The 13,117-nt window shown below is 36.5% G+C and overlaps 3 protein-coding genes across 3 annotated transcripts; all 3 read right to left on the bottom strand.

The window, feature by feature from the left end:
- Positions 1-190: 190 nt before the first annotated feature.
- On the bottom strand, positions 191-2,807 carry LOC145211060 (sulfotransferase 2A1-like). The gene is made up of 7 exons (XM_080080019.1): positions 2,552-2,807; positions 1,995-2,108; positions 1,687-1,796; positions 1,117-1,258; positions 599-714; positions 368-530; positions 191-300 (listed from the first exon to the last, which is right to left on the bottom strand). The coding sequence occupies exons 1-7, from the start codon at positions 2,805-2,807 to the stop codon at positions 191-193; spliced, it is 1,011 nt and encodes a 336-aa protein (XP_079936145.1).
- Positions 2,808-4,854: 2,047 nt separating this feature from the next.
- LOC145211044 (sulfotransferase 2A1-like) lies at positions 4,855-7,946 on the bottom strand. Its single transcript, XM_080080018.1, has 7 exons — positions 7,691-7,946; positions 7,245-7,358; positions 6,909-7,018; positions 5,776-5,917; positions 5,257-5,372; positions 5,026-5,188; positions 4,855-4,964 (listed from the first exon to the last, which is right to left on the bottom strand). The coding sequence occupies exons 1-7, from the start codon at positions 7,944-7,946 to the stop codon at positions 4,855-4,857; spliced, it is 1,011 nt and encodes a 336-aa protein (XP_079936144.1).
- A 1,778-nt stretch (positions 7,947-9,724) lies between these two features.
- Positions 9,725-12,859, bottom strand: LOC145211027 (sulfotransferase 6B1-like). The gene is made up of 7 exons (XM_080080017.1): positions 12,604-12,859; positions 12,030-12,143; positions 11,513-11,622; positions 10,959-11,073; positions 10,440-10,555; positions 9,892-10,054; positions 9,725-9,834 (listed from the first exon to the last, which is right to left on the bottom strand). Exons 1-7 carry the CDS (start codon positions 12,857-12,859, stop codon positions 9,725-9,727), a joined length of 984 nt encoding a protein of 327 aa, XP_079936143.1.
- Positions 12,860-13,117: the final 258 nt, after the last annotated feature.

The following is a 13,117-nucleotide window of genomic DNA, read 5'->3' as shown; positions in this document are numbered from 1 at the left end:
AAAATAAATTGTTAGTGTGCCACACGCTAAAACAATTAAATTTGTCCATTGTTGTTATTGTGCTCTTGCACAGAAAAACCGCGACGCATTTGATAACGTATTTAGCTCATTAGGTACATTCCAAAACTAGGTAGGCGTTGACCAAACAACAGGAATTACGACTAGGAATTAAGCTACATTACTCCAAAAGCTATTCGTAGATAAATTCAATGTCAGTGTCTCCAAGAACTTCTTCAAATTTTCTGTCGACAAGTTCAGATTGTGCAACTGTTAAGTGATTTTTCCATCCCCCGATGTTACCTAATTGAATAACAATACTTTATTACATATTAGGACAAACTATAAAAGACAAATCCAAGTTCAAAACCTGTCCGAAACATCTGCATTACACCATCTCTCTGCGTACCACCAGCTTCTGCGCGATGTTTCATTGCAGTAAACGAAGTATTTTCGACAATCTTGTTAACTTCTGCATCAGTAAGTTTTTCGCCAAGAAAGTCGGCGATTTTTTTAATCTCCGCATGAGGATTCTACACCACATAAGTAGATAATTAGTTGCTGTAATATACGTTATATCAGAAATACAAAACCAAAGGACCATTTTCAGTTCTTCATAAACCACAATCTTGAAGTTTTCCTCGACTTTGTGCTTGTACCATTCTTTGAGGCATTCAAAGTAGCCTTCCCCGTCTTTAGAAAACGATTTTTGCTTTCCTATAGACACACAAGGTGTGAATTTTGCTTAAGCGCAAGCGCCTTCCAAAAAGCAGTTAAAATTGTCAAAACAAAATGAAAATATTTAGGTCAGCAAAAATGCTCAGTTAATCCCAGTTTCACTGTAATTTTGCAAACCTATTTAAAAACTAAAACACTTTTTCATGACAAATTAAAACGTTGCAACCAAGATGCAATTGTAACTGATACAACTTAAATTATCAAATCATTGTCAATCATAAAACGTGTTCCTTTTTAGTGTTACTTACCTTTTGATGCAAGGGAATACGGTTTAGTTTAGGTTGAACACAACTACAGGGCAAAAAGCGCTTTGTCAAACGTGCGGCAAAGATTTTGCTTGTTTGACTTGAGTATGTGACCTACATTACATCTGACACTCACCAGAAAAGCAAACATCAAGAAACTTGCGCATGTCTTTGGGAAATATCGGTTCCAACGACTTGTGGGACGACAGTGGAAGCGATTGAACAAAGTTGTACCAGGAAACTGCACGGTCTTTTGGATTTCGCATCATATATATCACCTGAACCGGACTTTTAACTTGCATGATGTATGTTTGAAACTTTTTTGCTTGCTTAAAGTTGCTCAGTTAAACATTTCAAGATTTTCTCGGACATTGGTATTTTTAAACTATTCGGCATTGAGAGTGTTTGAAATAAAACAATTGGTTCTCTAGCAACATGATCAATTTGGACTTTAAGCAGGCCTAAAAGTGAAGCCTAACCATACAAATCCGAACCCGTAATGTTATTCAAAGCCCAAACTGGGCACGAAAGTTGATGATATTACAATACTAATGTCATGTCCCAATCCAACCCATTATATTTCAGCTGAAGCCCAACCCGAACCGAAAAGCTCCACCCAGCTTACAACTATGTGACCATTGCTGTTTTTTAGCGTGTTTGGATTTGTTTTACCCCTTTTTTAAACAACTTATGTGTAGGGTTTTACCTTAGCTCCACTTTTTCGGATTTTCTCCATGTTTACTAGTGGTTCGGGAAGATGCGTGCCAAGAAATCGCCTCGGCACCTTTAAGTTTTCAGTAACCCGGTATTTGGAAGCTGAAAAAGGAAAATGAACGATTCTATAAAATACGACACCATTGGTGCAATGTAGAAATCGACACCACTTGCAAAAACAAATAAACACATTTACTTAAGAATGCATGAGAACGTTTATGAGCACAGCTATAAAACAATACTCGAAATTAAACAAAACTCAAAACTGAAATGAACTTTTGTGTCAAAAAAATATTTTACCAGGTCCGAATTCCATGTACGAAAAGAATAGTGAAATCTTGGAAGCCTGTTCCAGAAATTTTGGATCACGTATGTAAAGAATGTTTTGAACAATAGCAGTCATCCACGTTGTACCTGCACCAAGCACAAACAAACTTTTTTTTCCACGCCAGTAAAATTTATTCAAAGAAGTTATTGGCAAAGATATCAGGTTATACGAATGCTGTAAAGGCGGGATTTAGCCTATATATTTTTTTTAAATCTTGTCTTAACAACTGACTTAGTGTTTTTCATACACTTAAATCAACAGACATAAGGTTTGTTTCAGTCTTCATCCCCTAAGCAACGAACTGGGAGATTCTAATTTTAAGTTTAGTATCGTTAAGTACAAGCATCGTTAAACAAAACTACCTGTTTTGTGAAAATTATTACCTCTTAACTATTACCTCTTACTCAAAAATGGTTTATTTTTATATTAAAACATACAAATTAGCCCACAAAACACATCTTTCTTTAAGCCTCACAAATAAGTTACAACTTTTTGTGAACAAAGTTTGATATCAAACGTCAGTATTGACCTGTTTTGGGGTAAGTAGAAACAATGACATCCCCTTTCTTAAATTCGAAATTATTGTAAGCGTATCTTGCGCTTTCCGGTTCAAAGCCAGGAAGTAAATAATATCCATCAATCTCATGCAACTGGTCGCCGTGGGTTACATTTCTCAGAAGAAATTTTCTGTATTCCTCTTCATAAATTCTGTGTTCGGGATCAACCAGGGCAAGACCAGGTGCTAACATAGTTTCTATGAATGGGTCCCAAATTGCTTCCGACATTGTCTAATGAAATCAGTTCAAATTGCTTTTCCTAATTTGCGTAAATACACATAGTTACATAAAGCAGTCAGTCCAACCTGTCTCCGAATTCGTGAAATTTAAAAAACTTTGTGTGGTACAACTAACTTTTAGGCCCAAATCTGAATATCTTTTTACAAACGAACTAGGTTTCAAAGCAATTTACCGAAATAAAACGATTTGGAAACGGATAGGCATGAATCTTAAAAGTTATAAGAATACTCCTTGAGCAAATATATTTCGAACAATGAATGTAAAAAACATACATATACAGCAAAGTTGAAATTTAGGTTTGCATCTACCTAGCTGCCTTAATGAAAATAAATTAAACTCAAATCCGACCAGATACCCAGTACGCAATTGCTTTAAATATTACGCCGAAAACAGTTCCATCAACAAAACGTGGATCGAGTTAGAACTTCTTGCTTGAGTTTTTTAGTCACGTAAAGTAGGTACTATCCAACCAATAAATTCACGAAATTATTTTGACTTTTGGTAATTAGCGAATATTCTGATTAATCTGCTTCTATTACAAGAACTATTCTAGTTGACAGAAACTTTTCTCCTGCTATTGGTTTAAAACAGGCATACCAACCTAGATTGACAAGTTTATCATTTGCTAACACGCATTTGTGGCCGGAAATTCATGTAACAGTTTTAACCAACTAAGCATATATAACAAGGTGCAAACATAGTGTGACTATTTGCGTTTAAATTGAACATTACTGTGCTTCATCCTAAAACATCGGTGCGAAGTAGAGCATGTGTAAAGTTACTAACTTTGACAAAAATGCTCAGTTTCGGCTAAAACCATCATTTGCAACGGCTGATAGAGAAGTCCCCTCGACCTCTTACGCCAACAAGGGGAACAACGACGGCAAAGGCTCGCAAAATTAGCTATGTTTTAAATAGTTTTTTTTTTTCATTGCTTTGTGGGCTGGAAATTAAAAATATGGTATGGATCGGATTTGTAGCTGTTAGAACTGACCGTTTCATTAGCTTTTTTGTAATTTTGCGAAGTCTGTTTTGCGGGAAATGAGATGACCATAAACAAAACAAGAAGATCCCAAGATATTTTAATGCAAATTATTTTGTTTTTGATTACGGTAAATCCGGTATTGGTAATTCAAAGCTTTTCCTTCATTTCTGCTTGTATGGTGGTTTGCACTTTTCTTACGGTTTTACAGACCCCAAATAATATCCTTTATATGTTACTTTGATGTTTGTTCCAGTTGTTTTATTTTGTTCTGTATTACTGGTTTTTGCCTCCAAAACACATTGCATTGACGTGTTTGACTAATGGAAAAGGTTAAGAAATGCAGAAAGTAAACTAACAAAAATCAAGTAAATTAAGATTTTCTTTTTTTCAGCCGAGCGTTCCTGTCCAAACAGCAATTCTGCTGACGTTGAAGGGTGACGTCACTTTGGCGTACAACGTTATTCTTACTGGACTAATTTCTTTCAAATAGTTTCTATTGCTGATGTTTGTTTTTCATATTTTACCGGAATAAAATAAACCATATTTTTGTTATGACACTTTTTTCTTGTGTTCAGTTGAAATACAAAACCAGGATCGGAATAAAAATTTCGGCTTACTTTATTCGATGCTTATTTGATACTGCAGCATAGTAATTCTCAAACGGTATGCTGTGCCGATTAATCATTTTTTATTGGTCATTTTGTGGTAATTAGCGTTTCATGATATAAAGTGGGTGTTCATGACTATAGCACCAAATCTTGATCTTATTTCTCACGTAAAACAGTCTTACTTATTGCATTGTACATATAAATAGGATGCTTCAAAAATTGTTTTTTTAGCCACGGAGACACCCTAAAACTATTCAAGAGCTACTGCTGTTGTCCACAGTGACAGTAAAAGCGTAATAACAGTTATTACGCTTCTTCACACAAAACCTGCTAGGCAATTGTTAACGTATTTAGCTCATCGGGTATATTCCAAAACCAGCTGATAGGCGTTGACCCAACAACCGGAATTACTACTTGGAATTAAACCACACTAATTCAAAAGCTATTCGTAGATAAATTCAATGTCAGTGTCGCCAAGAACTTCTTTAAATTTTCGATCAACAAGTTCAGATTGTGCAACTGTTAAATGATTCTTCCATCCCCCGATGTTACCTAATTAAGTAACAATACTTTATTATATATTAGGACAAAAAGCCAAACTCAAGATCAAAACCTGTCCGAAACATCTGCATTCCACCTTTTCTCTGCGTACCACCAGCTTCTGCACGTTGTTTCATTGCAGTAAACGAAGTATTTTCGACAATCTTGTTGACTTCTTCATCAGTAAGTTTTTCGTCAAGAAAGTCCGCGATTTTTTTAATCTCCGCATGAGGATTCTACACCATATAAGCAGATAATTAGTGGCTGTTATATATGTTACGTCGGCGATACGAAACCAAAAGACCATTTTCAGTTCTTCATAAACCACTATCCTGAAATTTTCCTCGCTGTTGTGCTTGTACCATTCTTTCAGACATTCAAAGTAGCCTTCCCCGTCTTTAGCAAACGATTTTTGCTTTCCTATAGACAAGCAAGATGTAAACTTTTCTTAAGCTCACTACACCTTCCAAAAGGCATGTAGAATTATCAAAAAATAACAATTTTTAATTCAGCGAAGATGCTAAGTGTTTCATAGTTACACTTAAATCTTACAAGCCTGTAAAAAACTAAAACATTTCCCTTTTTCAAGTTAAAATGTTTCAACCAAGGTGCAATTAAAACAAATACAACTTATTAAACCATAGTGATTCATAAAATGTGTTCCTCCTTATTGTTACTTACCTTTTGATGTAAGAAAATACAGTTTGCTTCAGGTTGAACACAACTACAGGGTAAAAGGCGGTTTTTGTCAACTCATAAGTTATACGTTGATGTTTCATTTGTTTGACTTGAGTATGTGACCTACATTACATCTGACACTCACCAGAAAAGCAAACATCCAGAAATGTGCGCATGTCTTTGGGAAATATCGGTTCCAACGCCTTGTGGGACGACATTGGAAGCGATTGCACAAAGTTGTACCAGGAAACAGCACGGTCTTTCGGATTCCGCATCATATATATCACCTGAAGGGGACTATCAACTTAGGAGTATGTTCAAATCTGTTTGCTTTCATAAAGCTGATCAGTCGAATACTTTAGGGCGTTATTTTGGAGTTCAAATGAGATTGAAAGTTTGTTAATAAACATGCTTAGGCAGATTTTCTTTCGACGTTGATATTGCTGGTAGAGACACTAACAACATACTTCACGGCGTACCCACATTTAGCTAAATTTCGATGGGTGTCTCCAAATGCAGGATTATTTATTTAGCAGCCAAAGAGGGGATGATTTTAAATATTCTTTGAAACTCAGTTTTAAGGTTAGTTTTGTAGAATTTTTAATGATAATACCTTACCCCAACCCTAATAGCCTCAACCGTCAACTTTTTTGGAGATATACCGGTTCTGAGTTTTAGAGTTAAGTTTTGAGTTTTTTTTCTTTTCTTTTTTTTCACGGGGTTCGAACCCAGGACACTCCCCGGGACGAATCCCGATCAAGGTTTTTTATGTCTGTATATGAGTCAAGCGCGCCAGGCCATTCGGCCAAGTTCTATACCGTCTCAAAGGTATTCGTGCTATTTGCGCCACCTATCGAAAATTAGCTAAATGTAGGCCTGCTGTGAGGTATAGTGTCGTTGATTTTCCAAAATTGCTGAACTAAAGGGCTTTGCAAGTGTTTAAAATGAAAACGTTGGTTTTCTTACAGAACAAGAATAATCAGAGCGGTAAGCGGGATTGAAAGTGAAGCCTAAAAATACAAATCCGAACGGGTAATGTTATTGAAAGCCCGTACTAGACCCTAAAGTTAGTGAAATTACGGTACAAATGCAGCCTTAAAATCAGGCCCCAATCCAGCCCATTGTATTTCAACTGAAGCCTAAACCAAACCGAAAAGTTCAACCCAACTTGCTACAATGTGATCAATGGCGACTGCTGTTTTTAGCAATCAAGTGTTTGGATTTTCGTGTTTTGCCTTTTTCTCCCCCTTTTTTTAAATAACTTAAGTAGGGTTGTACCTTGGCTCCACTTTTTCGGATCTTCTTCGTGTTTACTAGCGGTTCGGGAAGATGCGTACCAAAAAATCGCCTTGGAACCTTCAAGTTTTCCGTAACCCGGTATTTGGAAACTGTAGAACAGTAGCAATGAATGGTTCTATAAATTAGGACGGCATTGATGCAACATAGAAATCGACTTTATTTGTAAAAAAAAACAGATAAAACACATGTGCTTAAGGCGGAAGAAGAATTTCCGATGAGTTCAGCAATAAAACACTACTCAGAATCGAACAACTAAAAGCTTGAAATTGATTTGAACTTTTGTGGTATCAAAAAATCGTATTTCTTAAAAGTTACCAGGTCCGAATTCCATGTACGAAAAGAATAATGAAATCTTGGAGGCCTGTTCCAGAAATTTTGGATCACGTATGTAAAGAATATTTTGCACAATGGCAGTCATCCACGTTGTGCCTGCACCAAGCACAAACAAAATTATCTTTCGTTTGTTTAAATGTTTAAACACGCCAGTAAAATTCAATAAAAAAGTTATTTGCAGAAATATCAGGTTAAACAAAGTTTACCGTTTTTCAAAAATCGTTTACCTCTTAAACATTAGACCAATCATAGCAACATTTTGCAATGAAATCGTAGATTATTTTTATATTTGAACATACAAATTAGCCCATAAAACACATTTAATTTTTCTTTTGATCTCATATAATTACATTTTTTTGGAATAAACTTTGACATCAAATCGTAAAGCAATAGGCTGTTTAGCACAACTAATCTATTTCTGTGTTGACCTGTTTTGGGGTAAGTAGAAATAATCACATCCCCTTGCTTAAATTCGAAATTATCATAAGCGTATCTTGCGCTTTCCGGTTCAAAGCCAGGAAGTAAATAATATCCATCAATCTCATTCAACTGGTCGCCGTGGGTTATATTTCTCAGAAGAAATTTTCTGTATTCCTCTTCATAAATTCTGTGTTCGGGATCAACCAGGGCAAGACCAGGTGCTAACATAGTCTCTATGAATGAGTCCCAAATTGCTTCCGACATTGTCTAATGGAACCAGTACCAATTGCCTTTCCAAATTTGCGCAAACCTGCAGTTACTAAAAACAGTTAGGTTGTCCCTGATATACTGAAAATTAAAACCTTTTGTAGTACAATTAACTTTCCGTTCCAAATCTGATTATGTTGTTAATTGCTGAATTAGGCTTCAAAATAATTTACCGAAGAAAAAAAAGATTTGCCAGGGCTTAATCTGAAAGAGTTATAACATGTAGGCTACGACTGTACGCTATTCAATACAGCCGGGCGAATGCATACATCAACACATAGCAAAGTTGGATTTCAGGTTCGCATCCAGCTAGCCCGCTAAACAAAAATAAACTAAACTCAAATTCGACCAGATACCCAATACCCAATTGACCCTAATTTTATGATGAAAACAACGCATAAATATCGACAATAAAACTTGGGTCGAGAAAGAACTTCTTGCTTGAGCTTTCTTGTCACGGTAGCTACTATCCAATTGGTCAATAAATTTTATTTGCCATTTAGCAAAGTTTCTGATTAATCTGCTTCTTTTTCAAGAACCGTTCTTATTGACATAAACCTTTAGCCTGTCATTGGTTTAGAAACAGCCATACCAACCTAGATCGACAAGTTTGCTAACACGCGTTTGTGACAGGAAAATGCATGTAGGCCTAGCAGTTTCAACCATATTAGCATTGATAACGAGGTGCAAACATAGTGTGAATATTTGCGTTCAAATTAAACATTGCTGTGCTTCGTTCAAAAATACCGGCACGGAGTAAAGCATATGCAAAGTTAACAACTTTTACCAAACTGACAAAATGCTCAGTTTCGACGGAAAAGCATTATTTGTAACACGTGATCCCCTTGGCCTCTCACGTTGCACAGGCATTACACCATGGAGGGGAACTACGGCCGCAAAGGCTCGCAAATTTGGCCATGTTTCAATTTTTTTTTCATTGCTTTGTGCTGGAAATCAAAAATACAGCATAGTTCGGATTTGTAACAATTAGAACTGATTGTTTCAAAAGCTTTTTCAAAATTTTGCAAAGTCTATTTTGCGGGAAATGTGATGACATTAAACAAAACAAAAAGATCCCAAGACATTTTAATGCAAACTATTTTGTTTTTGATAACAGTAAATCCGGTAACAGTGCTTCAAAGTTTTTTTTTTATTTCTGCATGTACGGTGGTTGGCAAGTATCGCTCACGACTTATTTGTGTTTTTGCAGGCCCTATTACTGACACTTTAAAGTGAAACGTTGCAAAATAATCGCAATGTCAGCGCAACTGACACAGTACTACATCTTGTGTATAAGTAAGTGGGCCAAAAATCTAACATGGTAAATAGTTTACTAAAACTTTTTGTGACCGTCTGTTGCCATCAAGGATACGAACATATTTGACACCAGCACTCCGATATAATTAAGATTTTTATGTTTTAGATGTACAAAATTTATTTATTTTTTGACCTATTATGACAGAATTTGAAACTTATTAAGAAGCATATGCATTTTTGTATCTTCCATTCCCAAATACCATCAAAATGAAATTTTATGACAATGTAACATGCCGTTTACGTTATACAATCTTCAAACAATACGTATACAGCATGGCAAGTTTCTAACGCTAACAAAAGATACTTATCTATATGATAATAATTTCAAGTTTTCAAAATCACAAGACGATTGCAACCATTGCACGGTCGATCAAATGATTACAGGACGGCCGTAGAATTATAAATGCACAAAAAATTGTCTAACAAAATTTAACAAATACGTTAAACACTCGCTGACGTTAATCATATGTAAACTTGATGTCTGTGTGTCCAAGTATTTCTTTTACTTTGCGATCGACAAGTTCCGACTGTGCGACAGTCAGATGGTCCTTCCAAGCTCCAGCTTTGCCTAAACACAGAAAATAAGTGCTAATAAAATTTTGAGTTTATCAGGAAAGTAGATTACCTTTTCTGAAAATTTGCATTCCACCTTCCTGCTGTGTTCCCGATGATTCAGCCTGTTTTTTCATCGCCGCAAACGAAGTCATCTCCACAATATCCATCAGTTCCTCGTCGGTCAGTTTTTCACCAAGGAAAGTTGCAATGTTTTGAATTACTGTTATAGGATTCTAAAACGACTAAAAACTTTCAGTATGACGTCAAACCGGTTTCGCTGACGTAGTTGTAGGTCTTTTAATCAAGTAATCTTTAATTCTTTTACCTCTTACCCCATGTACCTTTGTATTTGTGGTAACAATAAAGGCCGGTTACAGACAAGGAAAACGTTAAGCTAGTACCGTTTTAAAAGGGCAATACAGTACATTATCATACACACGCTGTAAGTTACTTACATTTACCAGCTTTTTTGCCTTATACTAATAACTTAGTGCCCTTGCACCCCTGTGACTGTTGTGGTTGGGTTAGGTTAAAGAGCGCTGTTTTATTTCGAATTTAACGTTTCAGTTATGTATTGCCATACAAGGTTAGCTCGTTGACAAAAAAGTAAGCACATACCTTTCTTAATTCCTCGAACACGACAACTTTAAAGTTTTCATCGTCTTTATGTTTGTACCACTCCCTTAAACTCTCCAGGTAGCCCTCGCCATCCTTTACGAATGACCTTTGTTTTCCTGTTTACAATAAAATTGATTACAAACGGTAGCTTGCCAAACGTATTGCATTTTCAAATAAACGTTACTATACACCTATAGGTTCATGAGAGAAATGAAGATATTACAGACGACGGGCATAAGCACTTGCCGAAATATTTGATTAATAAAGCATGTGGCTTTATAAGTCTCTTTGGGCCGGTATTTTCTTCATTAAACAATTTTATTATCTTAAACAAAAATAAGGCAGTCAGATAATGTGTATTTAGTGACTACATTGTGTTTCCAATGGGTATAGGGAACTTTGTTGTCATCACTGCACAAGGAAAGTGTTCACAACAAACAAATTCTTTGGCAGGCTTATTCACCCTTAAGTTACACATTAAATCCTACCAACCGGAAAAACAAACGTCCAGAAAATCACTTTCGTTCTTCGGAAAAACATCTTCAAGCGATTTGTGTTTTCTGTATGGCAAACTCTGAACAAAGTTATACCAGGAAACTGCCCTGTCTTTGGGGTTCCGCATCACATAGATTATCTAAGAAGGAATTATGTCGTTTCAAGTAAAATCGTTGGAAGCAAAAGTGGTTGAAGAGAAATTTGCATTATTTCAAAAAAACATTCACACAATAAGATGAACATAAAGTCAAACTGGGATCAGCCCTGAAGCGTCTATGCAAACCATCGATCACAGCACACTCATTTTTAAATCACAGTACCCCAGGCCCATCGAAGGCGCCAAATCAGCCGATGACCAAGTATTCACCACCATATGGCAAGGCGTAAGCTAGAAAAATCTAATATTGGTGACATTTATAAAAATATACATTTATTTGTCTATGTGGAGTAGACAAACAAACGTACATTCATCATTTCAGAGTGTACATAACTTATTATCTTCCCTTTGGGTGAGTTGCCACACAAAAACACTGACTTAACATAAAAATTTGATCCAATAAGACAATAAGATTGCTTACTTTGCCGCCACTTTGCATGACTTTCTTGCTGTTCACGAGTGCTTCGGGCAGGTGAGTGCCGAAAAATCTACGTGGCAACTTGATGTTTTCCATCACTTCATACTTCGAAACTATAATGCGTACAAAACAAAATGCAAAAGTGTGAATAAATGCGTGATCTATAGACCCAAAAAAATGAAGTAATGTAATAAATAAGCTGTTGCTGCCAGGCATAAACAAATATTTCTTTTCCAGTTGTTAGTGCAAACAACCGACGTTTCGACGTCCAATACGAAACGCCCTCAACATCGGAATAATGGCATATCATACAAGGCACACTTCAACAAACTACACATAAAAACGGCCATAAGAAGATCATGCGACTGCAAAATTGCACCAACAGAGTGATAAAACATAGTTCAGTGGTGTAATGTAGTATCGAAGGGAATTGGCGATACATTTAAGTAAAGTTCTGCTATATGTTTGAATTCTGCGTTTGCCAACACCCGACAAAGTTCGAAATGACAGCCCGACAAACCTGGTCCAAATTCCAAATACGAGTAAAACTGTGATACACCGATGGCAAGTTCTAGAAGCTTTAGATCGTGTCTGTAGAGGATATTTTGCACGATTCTAGTCACCCAAGTCGTACCTGCGCAAAACAGAGTAATGCAAAGATCCACGGCCTACTTATTCATAAATCATAGTACGCCTTTGGCCCAATGACTGCGTCATAACAAATCAAGCCGGTCTCCAAACCTTCCCCCATAGCAAAGCATAGGCTTGAAAATCGAGCCTGTACGTGGTGGGATTCGAACCATTGACACGAGTTTTTCCGAGAATTCGCGCTTTATAATTTGATCAAACCGAATCTTCGCGCCTTCACGCCCGAACTCCGTGTCGATTTACAAACGATAAATTCTTTCCTAAAGTTTTAAAATTTCTCCCTTGGGTGGAATTTCTCCCCGGTTGGGAACCACTAGCCCAGAGTATTACAATTTTAGTGACAAACTGATTTTGTTTTCCACCCAGATTTATGCCAATCAGACACGCAAAAAGTTAGACAAACTAGCTACCAACTTCGAAAACGAACAAAAAGTCTTTCAAACTACCTGATTTTGGATAAGTCACAACCAGTACGTCGCCATTTTTGTACTTTAGCTGATTGTAAGCATAGCGAACAGTGCCAGGTTCCATGCCAGGATTCAAGAAATAACCGTCGATTTCATTTTGCTTGCCCCACTTGAAAAATCTCTCTTCCATAAATTTCTTGTACTCTTTAACGTGGGTTCGGTGTTCTGGATCAACCAGTTGCAGTCCGGGATCAACCCACACGTCAATAAACTTGTTCATTGCTTCATCTGACATTATTCAATGCGAGGTTATCCTACCCTATGTTCAAAAAACAGAAATTTAACAAATTTTTGTTGTGAAAACTTATGCCATAAGTTTAAACAGAGTTGTTATGGATGTTAAATTGGGACCCGAACCCAAAATTACAGATCCCAAACCTGGCCACGACCCGATGTTTTATTAACAAAGCTTGTTGGGCTCGAAAGTTGTCCGCTTTTTATAGTTAAGCCTATACACGCGACCAACTGGCAACTACTCTTGTTTTTAACAAGC

Source organism: Phallusia mammillata, chromosome 1, assembly GCF_965637545.1.
Source record: "Phallusia mammillata chromosome 1, kaPhaMamm4.hap1.1, whole genome shotgun sequence".
NCBI classification, from domain to species: Eukaryota; Metazoa; Chordata; class Ascidiacea; order Phlebobranchia; family Ascidiidae; genus Phallusia; species Phallusia mammillata.
This window is presented reverse-complemented; position numbering and strand designations above follow the sequence as displayed.